The 13,449-nt window shown below is 39.3% G+C and overlaps 1 protein-coding gene across 1 annotated transcript; it reads right to left on the reverse strand.

The window, feature by feature from the left end:
• Nucleotides 1-10,225, reverse strand: opn8b (opsin 8, group member b). Its single transcript, XM_036550218.1, has 4 exons — nucleotides 10,153-10,225; nucleotides 3,439-3,732; nucleotides 1,543-1,865; nucleotides 1-378 (listed from the first exon to the last, which is right to left on the reverse strand). The coding sequence occupies exons 1-4, from the start codon at nucleotides 10,223-10,225 to the stop codon at nucleotides 1-3; spliced, it is 1,068 nt and encodes a 355-aa protein (XP_036406111.1).
• Between the last annotated feature and the right edge of the window lie 3,224 nt (nucleotides 10,226-13,449).

Consider the following 13,449-nt stretch of genomic DNA (forward strand, 5'->3'; position numbering starts at 1 on the left):
TCACTGGCATTCCATTAAGTTCGGCTTGGTCTCCATTTCTGTCGTCTTCCTCTCGGATTGGTCCCCAGCTACCGTTTTTACCCTGCTCCTGTGGCACATGGCGTAGATGTGGTTGTCCGTGATATTGTCTTGCTTTGTCTCGCCAGGCACATTAGATCTCCCGCAGAGCCACCTCAGTTCTCTCACTTCCCTCTTGAAGTTCTTGCTGAACAGGTAGTAGATCAGCGGGTTGTAGACCGTTGACGTCTTGGCGAAGAAACAGGGGAGAATGCTCACTTCTGGGGAAATGGACTCGCTGGTGTGAAAAATGGACCAGAGGCTAACGATGGCGTACGGCGTCCAGCTGCCGATGAAGCCGACGCTAATGAGAACCGCGATCTGAAAAAGTAATAAGAAAAGCATTTTTTTTTTTAACCCTAGATGCAGGCAGTCGGGAGCTTTAGGCATTAGGTCAAGACAATGCCAGTGAGTCCCAATCAGCTGTCAAGTCAATTGCCAACAGATAAATGGCAAGAAATTATTATTATCAAAAATAATCAAAAAAAATTTTTGATTATATGATTTGAAATAATGATTATCAAAAATATGGGGCAATTAAGAGTTACTTATCAAGCTCTAGAATAGTTTAAGCACAATTAGGACCTAGTTGCAAAGAACATATCTGTAATTCCCTTTTAATGAAAAAAGTCTGTTTTACATCCAAGTATTTTTGTCTACAAAATTTAGTTTAAGGAACATAAATTACTTTCAGTCCTACTCTTGTAATAGGCAGCCAGCCCATGTCTCTACATTACCTTTTGAAGAATGAAATCTTTGCCCAGCAGGCTGTAAAAGACTTGTGGATGATGGACCATTGAATTAAGTCTCATTCAAATGTTTTAATTATCAGTGCTTTGCTGAAAGTGATGTTAAGACTCCAAAAGTGAAGAGTGGGGAACCAAGAAACGATCATCTACAGAGCCAAAGCCACCAGAGACATGTTTTTGACAAGGCTTATACTTTTGGCACAGTGATTGTATCCCCGGATGACATTAAAAGGAAAACGGATTTAGTTATAAATATGCAAAACACAATACAAATATTTTCACTTGAGGAAGGACATTCCCATTTATTTGCTGTTCTGCTTATCCTGTCAGTTTAGAACAGAGTCCACTCTGCTGAGGACACAAGCTGACAGTTAACTGGTGGGCTTGTATGGGCTATGTATTGGCATCGTCAAATTAAATTTAAAAAGGTCATCTGTGAACCCCATTATGGGTGTTCCTACCATGTGTAGTCAATTAGAGATTAAAACTTTCCTCTCACAGAAAAACACAATGACACCGATGACACATGGTAGCTCCACTCATTTAATGACATTAATGTGTGAACTAATAATACCCAATAGGACGTATCTCTTCCACTAAAACTACTGGTCACGCTCCATTTGCTAAAAAAAAAAGCAGTTGAAAGCAATCAATTAGTTTTGAAATATGATAGCTGATTTATCTGCCCGCTTTTCAGTTTAACTTATGTCTGGAAGGGATCCTCAAGGGTACTCACTGTGACTAATTTCTTCTGCATCCGTATTACGTTGGGGATTTGGTTACTGTTGTTGAGGGACTTGTAGGCGATGCGGAGCTTCAGCGCCAGCCCGAAGTAGCACACGATGATGATGATGGCCGGTATGACCAGGTTCATGGAGAACATGCTGATGATGAAGACGGAGCTTTGCGTGATCTCGCCCCAGGCTATGCTACAGGCCGTCCCGAACGGCTCGGGCCCGTACTTCCCCCAGCCCAGCACGGGGAACAGCGCCCACAGCAGGGCATACAGCCACGAGCACAGCACCAGCACCTGCATGTTCCTCTTGCTGATCTTCTCCTCTGAAAGGAGAACGGGAGGAGGAAATCAAACGAGGAGGTCCTGCGAATCCAGGTGCTGTGCAGTTTTGCCCTTATGTCTGAGCCGTCACCAATTTGTGACAGTGTTACATACAAGTTCAGTGGCGGGTGGATTTGCTTAAAAAAAGCACCATGTTGGAATAGGAAAATATTGCCTCTAATGCATACTTAATGTCCCTACTTTAAGTTAAGGACAAAGCACTGTGGGTTCAGTTTAATAGTCACCACTAGTAGGAGCTTTGAGATTTTCAAGTGAGTCATTTGGTTTATTTATGGTACTTTGCTGAAACTCTTTTTCAGTGGATTCCTTTGTAAAAAGAAAAAAAAGAAAATAACTCGTCTAACAACATTTAAACTTGAGACTGCATGAGCCTATTAATGTAAATATGAATACCTGTTCTCAGAGAGACCACATGTGGGCTGTTCTCTGCCCCTGGCTCTGCTCATAATTGCTTATTATACCCATCCTCTGCTTGCTTTGGCCCTTTTCAGCTTTCAGCTGATGACAGATCACAGATGAACACACTGTGCTACACAGGAATATTTAATTACAGTATATTTTCGGAAATGCACAAATGGAAATGATATAACAGCTAGTTAACTAAGCAGGCAAAAAACATTGTAAGTGCATGGCTATATACACAGTATATATCTGTCTTTTTGTCAAGGAGTGGTGTAGCATGGCCTTTTGTCATTTCCAGTAACAGTAATTGCATTTATACAGACACTTCAGATGAAGCAGTGTTTCTGATCTCAGGTCCTGACAGAATATAGTATACAGTATTTGCATACTTTTGTTGCAGCTAAGCTCTCAGTTGGTTTCATTATGTTGTTAACTGAATACTGATTTACATCAACCATCTACTGCTGGAGCCTCTTTCTTGGAAATATGGGTTGTTGGAAGTGTGTTTGTGGCAGTGCCTTTGTAAATGATTTGTATTCCTTTGAGGCCCTACAGACAAAGCACAGACAGGCATTCAGTTTGATTGATTAAGGTTATAGCGGTACACTGAGAACAGGAGCGATTCATTGAACAATTCACAGTTTAATTAAGACGGGTACCCTAAATATAATAATTAAAATATGCGAATGGAGCAGCTTGGCCTGATCTTTTTTCACAAATATACCTTCAATATCATATTTCAGCCACAAAGAATTCATAGCATAGAGGAAATATAAAGGAGTATTCTACACACAATGTGTCTGAAAATATTTTTTTCTCAGTTGAGAGCTAGGTACTATGTATATGAAGAAGGATTAATATTTCTGACATTATCTAAGTGTGAGTCTCATTGTCTAGCATGGTAATCTCTGCATATTATTTATGATTCATTTCTTCAAAGTGCCTAGTTGAAAGTAATTGTGTGGGCAGATATGACAGGCGCATTTCCCGGGAGATCTGTATTGAATATATTCTCATTACAGGTGTACTTTTTAAAAAATATCCATATGAGAGAAAATGATGTAATGTAATTAAGTGATTAGTTATTTTCACAGCCTTATGCAGGAAAAATGAGACAAACGAGGGCAGTTGCATGGAAATGGGTGTACTCACTGGGAGACTGCAGGCTTAAGGACACGATGAAGCGCACCACCGCCATGATGGTCAGAGTGGAGATGCTGGCGACCCCGAAGAAGAAGCCCATCAGGCCGTAGTAAATGCAGGAGGCCTCTCCCCCGAGCCAGCCATGGTTCCAGGCCGAGGCGATGGCCAGCGGGTACATGGTCACGGCCGCTCCCAGATCAGTGAAGGCCAGGTTCACGCTCAGGAGCTCCGGGGGCTTCATGTGGTTGAACCTCTTGAACGCTGTGACGAGCACCAGCACGTTCCCCACCATGGACAGCACAGCTGACCGGGGGAGAAACAGGGTTAAACGGCAGCCATCATTAACAGCGCATTCATAAGTGTGGTAGGTTGATAAGACAATGTTTTTTAAGGGTTGACCGAGTCAAACTTAGACGAACTAGTGGTCTACGTTTTCCATTTGCTTTTTAAAGAGCTAAGGGGGAACGCACACAAGGCCTGGCTCATGCTCAGCCTAAGACTACGCAACCATTTTTGACCGAATCTCAAAGGAGATTCACCATTTATTTTTTCAGACAATAGCGTTAGCCAACTCACTTAGCTGGTAAGATGAGAAGTTACAAATGCAGCTGAAAGTAATGAGGCAGAAACAAAGATGCCAGGACAATCACGGATGTGCTCAATTGGCTAATTATTACTTTTTTTTAAAATTTTATTATTGTTTTGAGGGACTGCCTTAAATATTTTATCAGCTGGTTTAATGAAAGTGAAGTCTTCAGCCTTCAACCTCCAACCAATATTTAACCCTACTTTTGTGGAAACTCAAGAAACAAAACTAAACAAAAATCAGTGAAAATACCAAAAGTGGTTGATATTCCCTTGCAACTCCTAAGGTGTTTAAAATAACAATGAGCATTGTTCATAGGACTTGAAACACCTCAGAGCATAAGGTGTTAGGATGAGGTACGAATTCAGCATGCATGGGCTGAGATTCATTGTGAATAGTGAAAAACTAGCAGTTTCACAAGGGAAGTGAAAACAGGTGAGCCTTGATATGAGGCATGAGCGCTCTAGGGAAGAATGCAGTGCAAAGGAATTTGAAACGCAACAACGCCTTCGATGCTCGGCATCCCAAAGCGACTGTGAGAAGAAGCTCCCCCGTGCGGAAAAGTCAGTCACTGCCAGTAACGGAGCTGCTGACCTGCAACGAGTGACGCTGCCATTGTATGGATTTAGTAAATTGGTATAATATAGTCTACCTTATCTGAGAATCAATATCGCTCGTAAAAACTAATCATCTGAGTAACGTATTGGATCCTGTCAAATAAATTTTCTCAAATTCCCTTCCATTTGCACACCAATTTAAATCGATTCCTTCAGAATGGTGACACCGTGGATCAAAGGCTTGTCATGGGGATTGATTGATAAGACATGCCTATTTTCGGTGTTCCCGTCATTTCACTCTAATTTTGGGCTAAGCGTTATGTTGCCACGGTAATTTAGCCAATACAATTTGAGCTTCCGTCGTGAAACGGGCTAAGCCTGACTTTTGGAAACATCTTGCTAAAGGTAGCCCGCAAACTCAGTAATCCTGCGTTGTGAAACCGGCCACATACCTCGACGTACACAAACAATCGACATGGCAGACAGTCTGAGGTAAAGATCTTCGTTTAATAAGATTAATAAGAACGACCCCCACACACTGAACTTGAAAAGCATCATTGTTTATTACACAAAAGTGACACCGGTTCGATCTACACGACCTTCACCTGATGCTTTGTCTGTGATACAAATATTTTGTGTCTGTTGTGTCATTTGACATGTTTATTTAACTGTAAAACTATACAGCACCCGAGATTCCCTGTACTGCTACGTATGATAGGTCTGTAACTTTTAGGAAACGGCGGTTTGCCATGCAGGTGTTGAGCAGGCGCATCGCGGATCCGCTTATATTCATACTGTATAAATACAGTAATGTCATCGTGCGTCCACTATCAGCGCATCTTTACAAAGTACACAGTAGTTCATCTGCGCAGCGCCTGCTCTTAACTGGTGTTCCTGGACAAGCAGCCCCACTGCAAGCAAACCTATCTTGCGTGAACTAAGGAGGGAATGACAATATGAACGCTTGCAACCCACTGCACAAGCTCCCGACTGCCTGCAGCAACACAGCCATTGACCGAAAATAAACCGCGTATTTGCTCCGTGGATGTTTGCAAATACATACGTGTCTTTAATCGTATCACTACCTAGCTTTCCAGGTTAAGTGGCATGTGCTAGTGAGCGAAAGTGTTGTTTAAACACATTGTTGTTTTGCAGTTGTAAAAACGCAGTCATGCTTACAGTTTGGTGATAAACAATAAACGAGAAAAAGGTTGAATCATGTAAAGACCTGTTGCCAGGAAAACAGTATAATAGTTGCCATTGGATTATGTACAATATTTCTACATAAGCACTTTCACTGTTTGAGTAACATGTTTAGTTAAATGCTTAGTATTTATGCTTATTTGTCAATATTTGGATTCATGTAATTAGATAATGTTTATATGTTATACTTTTCCTTGATCGAGGGCACATATTATCAATAATAGTAATAACAATAGTAATTTGTTAACTGAGGTTGTCCATAAAATTCTACAGATTGCATGGGAAATTGGTCTACTAATGAGAAGCTAATTCCCTTGGTTACATAACAACAGGGTTGTTATGTAATTTATTGTTTTTTCATAAACTTCTTCAGTTCTCAGGATTAAATGCTGTTCAGTAATCCCATTAAATAACTTTCAGTGACATCACTGTTTTCTAAAGTACATCTTATACTCTTTCCAATAAATGCTTGGCCCCGGAGCCAGCAAAATCTTCTCACCAGTGGTCGGAGTAAATAACCAGATCTGACCAAGCCTGACTGAGTTACAGGCCAGGGCAAGAATGCACCAACACGGCCTCTGTGTCCGCCTTTATTCCTATCACTGTGTGTCAGAATCTCACATGACGGCAAACTCTGTCATGACACATAATGGAGTGCTCCCAAGGGTGTCTTGTGCTTTGACCAACTTTGTGATCTGAAGGTGACCATAGAGGCAAAATGGATTTTGTATGAGTGACCTTCATACAATATGGCCAGATTCTATCTTTTCACATTCTTTTTTACAATGATATTTCATGCTCTCAGCACCAGTTATACATGTAAGTAATACAATGTTATCAACATTAGAAATAGACATCTGCTTTGTGTAAAAAATAAAGTGCAACCTTGCCTACAATTAGGGAGAGTCAACCAGTATGCAGGGAGATAGATGCCAAAACTGAAACCCTGTCATCTATGCTCATTTAACCCCTGCCTAACCAGTATATGTGAATTTCATCCTCACTGTGGAGTTGGGTGATTGAGCATGTTGTTTTTATAAGGAGCTTTCATAGCATGATGCTGTCACACCATTCACAGTATGAAGCCAAGTTACACTAGACAATGTGGATAACATTGTCTCATACAGACAGAACAAGCTCTGTTCCAAAGTAAATCTATTCAATCTTTCCTCAGTTCTTTCCTGTAACATGGCCCTAAGTATTTCACCTTCCATCTGTAGAGATTTTGGTCTTTAAATCTTTGTGTTACATCCAAGAATACAATGCAGGAAAGATTCAGTGAAATTCTAGAAATAGTAACACTTGCGGTACCAGCTTGATGTATTCAAATTGCTGTTAGTACAAAGTGCTGTTAGTACAAGTAATAATTACAATAGGAAGAGATGACAGAAACCTTAATGATTGGTATTAGGATAATTCTTATGATTTATCACAGCCTGTGGTCTGTGAGGCCAAGAAATGGTTATATTCATAAAATATATCATATATGATGGTTCAAGGTGTTCATATGTTCAGGAAACCTATAGTGGGTCAGGATCTAACAACCAGTGAGACAACTCCTTCAAGAACTGTTTTAGCAACCCTAAAATCAATTCACTTCTTCCTTGTCGTGAAGACAACGATTTCACCAAGTTTCGTCCAAAACCATGCAAGTTTTTCAGTTATCCCGTTCACAAGCAAACTCACAAAGAAGGACAATCACATACATTCTAACCATCTCGTGGCAAACTAAAGCATATCATGAGCATATCATGAGCAATTAGCATACAAGACATTTGGCCGGTCTGTGTCTCTGTCTGAAGTCCTGCAGTCATTATTGGGTCCGTCACTCCTCAATATCTTTTGTCCCAACATCAGTAATGCTCTCCTTTCTGTTTTACCCCAAAACAAATCTCCTTTGTTTATACTGGGACTGTCCCCAAGCAGTAATTAGCTTCTATGACAATGTGTCAAAGTTCCAGTTTCCAGCATCGTTGGCCCTGGGAGCTGATATGAGGCCTGTTATTCCCTCAGAGATTTTATTCAGGTCTCTCGGCTTCTTGACCATTCAGTTTTTGCTGTGGGTGAAGGCTTTGTTTTCAATTCCAGCCCATGTCTCAGTCGTACCAGTGAGTTTAATCAGACTAGAAACTAGACAAACTAGAAAACCTGAGTGTTTTTTGTCAGTGGTCCTTGGGTGCAATCTCTTCAATAGATCAAATGTAAACAAATATTCCCTGGTTACATTCATGTTGACAATATCACATCAGCAAAATGGGTCTACTCGGACAAAGTGCAAATAATATTATTTTATATACCACTTAAGCCAAATTGATGCAAATTAAGTTACTATGATTAAAATCTCCTGACCCAACTCCTGAGAGCAAAATGTCATATTGCCCTCCAGAAGTCTCCTTTTGTAAACAAAGGTCATAGGGGAAAGAGCTGGGAGGGGGGTTCCAGAGTGAAAGTGACCTTTTCAGTGCTCTCCTTCATTTTTCCTGCATTGATAACTTTGGCTCTAGTAAATAAATGACAAAATTGACACAGGAACTCTAGAGATTAGAAATCATATTTTCTCTGCTTACTGGTGACACTGGCACTTGAGGGTTGATTCAGCATTAGCCCTAGAGTTAAATATGATACTTTTCTTCACAAAATGAAGGGAAAGTTACTATACCATGAATACTAAGACTGTAGTATTGCACTTTTATGAGTATCATATGATGCGTAATCATATGACAACCCAAAAATAATATTCCGTTCACCATAGATACATACTGTGTTTTTTTGCATTAAATCATATGTATGTATTGTATAATGTGACATCACGTAACATTCTATTGAGTGACCTTATTTGGGACAAGTTAGTTTTAATTTTATTTAATAACTCAAGGGCCCTGCTCCTCTCATGACATAAGCAAATGCTTGTTTTCACAATCACAAAGCACTTATACATGTATAATGCACAATACATTCAATCATTACAGCCAAAGAGAACACATGGTCATCCGCAGCACACTCAGAAAGCTAATCATTCTGTTGATCTGAGCTCCCACATACAAAAATGCCTCAGTTGAGGATCATTTAATCCAGCATATATTTAACAGACAATGTGATTACAGTACCTCTGTCTCTCACAAACAAACATGTGTGCCCGCGTGCACACACAAAGACACCCGTGTGCACGCATGTGCAGTCAAACATATACACAGGATTAAGCACTCATGCAAGGAATAACTGAACACTCCACTTCTGCACCGCAGTACAAAGCCTGGCAAAACAAGGTATTTGTGGTAATATTAATTTGAGAAATAAAGTTACGATAAATTCATTTTTGACCACATCATAGGGTTAAATCATAGTGGCGTTTGGTCACTTTTAGATCTTGAGTTTGTCTGTGACATTGCAAGAAAAACTCACAGACCTGGGTGTGTGTTTCAGTTATTTAAAAGGGTAGTCACATTGCTATAGTCACAGTTAATTTTTGTCTTTTGAGATGATTAAAGAGTTTTATAATTACCATTTAGTATGATTTATTTTGATGGTCGTGCCTCCCACACAGGCAGGACTGTCTTTATTCTAACGCCAATCGGACTGCCTGGGTTTACAATGGTGTGAAGAAAGATTGCGACCACTGTGCTGCAAATGACGTAATACATAAACAAGCCTGATACGCGACTGTATAAGAAGCGAAATTGACAGTATATGCGATGATGGATTCAATAGTAAAGACGATGCCAGTTAGGGAGCTGTAACTTGAAAACTTGGACGACCTTGCAACGTTGCATTTAAAAGGTCCCAACAAACATACAATATAAAATTTCGTAAAACATGTCGACTTTAGTCTGAAATATAAAGCAGGCTAGCTGTATATGTATATGTATATGAGTGTGTATAAATACAGCATTAAATATAAGAGTTATATATGTGCCTATACGAAAATACAATATGCTGCAGATATAAGATATTCTTTATACTCTTAATTTCTTGTTTTGATGTAATTCCTAATGATTACTCCTGCGACGTGCGTGTTAAATGCGTTTCGTAAGACATGCCGAGCAATATTCATTGGTTATTTCTCACTAATTAGACTATTTCATCAATAAGTTTAAATGCGTGCTGTCACATTGTTGCTAAGAATTATTCAACTCATTAATTACATTCAATTTTCCCACTTGATTTTCCCTCGTACCTAGCTGCTCCAATCAAAAAGAGGTTCGGTGTGTTCACCAGTTCAAAAAGCAATTATTTATTATATATACATAAATCGTGTTAGAAGGTATATTGCTGTACTGTCGAACGCGTTGTTGACATCATTACATAATGAATCAACAACAGACTGACATATGATAAACTGAGAAAAAAGTTAAAGTAATTTTAAAAACACACGCTTACCTATAACTAGAAGAAAAGCACCGGCTCCGTAATCCATAGCAGGTGACAATTTAGATGAAAAGCGATTATCCATTACTTAAGCGTATTTTTGTTCGTGCAGTAATTGATTCTGTAGAAACTGGTCTGGAAACCACAGAACTGTTCAGCAAACCAAACTCTTTTTATAGGTCTTCGGTTAGAGGCACCACCGCAAATTCTTGTCTGAATGGGTTCATACATTTGTAGTGCCTTGCCCGACAAACCTTGCTGCGGCGTATGTCAGGTCTGGAGTTCTTCACATGCTGCTGGTGTTGAATGTGTCATAGACATCTGACTACAAGGGCGGTTGTGGACCTCAAGATTATTCAGTTACCCGGTTGCCACCTCCTTTGAGCGAAATTCATAATGTCTGACGTCATGTTAGAATAAAGGTGATTGGTTGTGCAAAATAGGAATGAATAATAAATATCAGAACAAGGACAGGTTGTCACTCATATGCTGAACGTCTTGTATCAAAACTTCTGTAGCCGGCTTGGATCTTTATCTAATTAACATAATTAGCACTGCGTCGTCGTGACTTGGTATGAATGATTAATATCTGTTATCTAGCTATAAATACTTTGTCACCGTCTTTTGGTGGCTTTAGCCGAGGTATTAGTCTACTTTCAACTGTATGGAGACGGTGTTCATTGTTTTGTTACTTAATTGTTTAAAAGACGCGCTTGACGTAAGGCAAGTGGATTACTGATCCATGAAATAGCATGAAACAGCAACAGTACTATCCAACAAGCTGTGCTCACAAGCCCAGCAAAACGTAGATGCTGTCCTGCGTTTCCCAGTTTATTCACTGAAAAGTAAAATTTTGCTTAATATCCAGTAGGAAACCAAACTGATACTAAAGGCAAAAACATGTATTTTGCTTTATTTTATTTCAATAATATGAAATAATACATTGCTTTATTGGGTTTGCTTTGGATCATATCTCAACAAGGTTTAACAGCAAGGGTCTAGCTGTTAATTTACATGCCATACTCCTTGCTTATATTTTATACGAAGCATCTGATGTGAGACAGAGACACATCTGGGCAAGGCAGAAGAGAATCAAGGGCAGAATAAGGAGACATGCACTATGGCAACTGTACTTAAGTGGCATCAACAGGTAGATAGCTAGCAGCCAGTGAAACAATGGACAATCAATTCAAACCTCTAATACAAAATAATTTATCAAGTACCACTGGCTCATAAATAAGCCTTTTCTGACTCTTAAGAATCTACAGAGTCTACAGTAAGTGAGATGTGAAATTCACTCTATTCAAGATTTTTCACTTATTATAAACAATTGCACTAAACAGAGTATCGTACCACATCTTGACAATGAGCCGAAACTTATTTATATCAATGGATTTCTTGATTCTTATAGGCAACAATATTTAAATTACATGGTTATAGGAATGCTTCTATCTCAGTGTTTTTGATCACTCTGAGTGACTGCGGTGTTTGTTTTAAAATAACAGACCTATATAGTCAGCTAACTGTAATTCTTTTCTGTGTTTTTCTCTATGAATCCAAATGTGTTGGCCTGAAAATACAACTAGTATCTGCTGTCTGTGTTTCCTAAGTTTTATCTGTACACTTCCTCTGCCTCTGATCTGTAAAAAAGGAACATGCTGTGATAATCTATTTATATCAACAACGTGCTGAGTCTATTGATGGTTAGATTAGCGCAAAACTCTTCAGATAGGTTTTCCGTCAATAAAACAAGAGCTGGAAAACTCAATTATTCATAATATTAAGCTACTGTACATGTCCACAAACTGTGAAATCAAATAAAAAATCTAGGTTGCGATTCAATGCACTGCAAAGGTAATTTGCCACTGAGATATGGTTATTAATCCTGTGTTTACATTTTAGCTAATCTATCTGTGAAATTTGTGCTGCAGTTTGACCACATTCTAGTAGCCAACTCATTGTAGGACTACATCCTGTACAGGGTAGATGTCAGAAGTACATTGTGAACACTCACAGTCAGAGGTCTTGCTCATCAATGTATCGTAATCAAAGATTTGGAAACATTTTATATAAGTTTTTCCACTGCCTGCACCTTTGCCAAATCACTGTGGAAGTAAGAGTCTATTGAGAAAAAAAAAGAATAATTGATCTCACAGTGCAATAAGGGAGACTAAAATAAACAGATGTACATAGATATTTAAGAAAAGCTTTCAATATGTGTCCTTCAGCAAAAATGTTCATTTTGAAAGAGTGGCAAATTATCTCTTTGTCTCCTTATTGATTAATCAACGCAGCAAATTAACTGGTCCAGCATGTCAATAGGATTATTGATGAGCTCTGACACAGCTCTGTGCTTCCAAGTGAATGTTTCTCTTCCTGACAGAACAGTGTGATATTTCTGGCTTTAACCACAGCAGAACTGTTCAAGGGATAATGAATTCAGTAGCTGAGACATCTCATAATACTGGATTCACTTAATGGAGGAATAAGTTCAAAGGTAGCATTAAAAATGCCAGAATTTCATCGGCCAGTATTTAAGTATGCTTCTCCTGTGAGAGAGTTGATTCTGTCTATCTCAGACCACAGAAACTGTGTTTTAATATGGTTTGCTCAGCTAAAGAACATGTTATTCATATAAATTCCCCATTGAACAACAGCACTGATTTTATCCACCTTGGACTGATGCAGGAAGTGATTATACATCCTTTCTTTTATTTAGCCACTGATGACTGCTTTCAGCTGTACGGTGTGGATTATGGGGACAAGATTTTCATTAAACATAACCCAGATTGACAGTAGAATTCAAAAGGACAGGGGATCTATCCTGGGGATGAAATGTGAATTTTAATGAGCAAAGTCAATGTATTTAGGCTGAGATGTGAATTTCGATGAGTGAAACTCTGCACACTTGGACAGCCATGCGGAGGTAACACAGCATGTGGTTTCACCACTGCTGAGGCATAACATACAGTATGTATGGCAGGGCATCGGGTCAGCTGTTTGGGGGAGTCAGACTGCAAGCTGGTGAAGTTGTATTACAAGCTTCTTTACAGCTTTACTTCTACTCTCTCTCTCTCTCTCTCTCTTTCTCTCTATCTCTTTCTGTGTCTCTGTCTCTCTCAATACATACAGACGTTTCACAGCTGTCTGGAGCCTTATTGTGTATAAGAACACAGGAAAATACAAAGATAAATGTGAAGGACAGGCTATTCGGCACAGTCAGGCTTGTCATTTTACCCATAGATGAGAGTATGTGCCTGCTCTTGAGAACCACTGTTTTCATAAAATAAAAAAATAAAAAAAAATGTT

Source organism: Megalops cyprinoides, chromosome 17, assembly GCF_013368585.1.
Source record: "Megalops cyprinoides isolate fMegCyp1 chromosome 17, fMegCyp1.pri, whole genome shotgun sequence".
NCBI classification, from domain to species: domain Eukaryota; kingdom Metazoa; phylum Chordata; class Actinopteri; order Elopiformes; family Megalopidae; genus Megalops; species Megalops cyprinoides.

Coding starts and splice junctions, on each gene's coding strand:
- opn8b (XM_036550218.1), bottom strand. CDS start 10,225: ATGGATAATCGCTTTTCATCTAAATTGTCACCTGCTATGGATTACGGA. Junction 3,733..10,152: donor TGCTTTTCTTCTAGTTATAG/GTAAGCGTGTGT, acceptor TCCCCCGGTCAG/CTGTGCTGTCCATGGTGGGG. Junction 379..1,542: donor TGCAGAAGAAATTAGTCACA/GTGAGTACCCTT, acceptor TTACTTTTTCAG/ATCGCGGTTCTCATTAGCGT.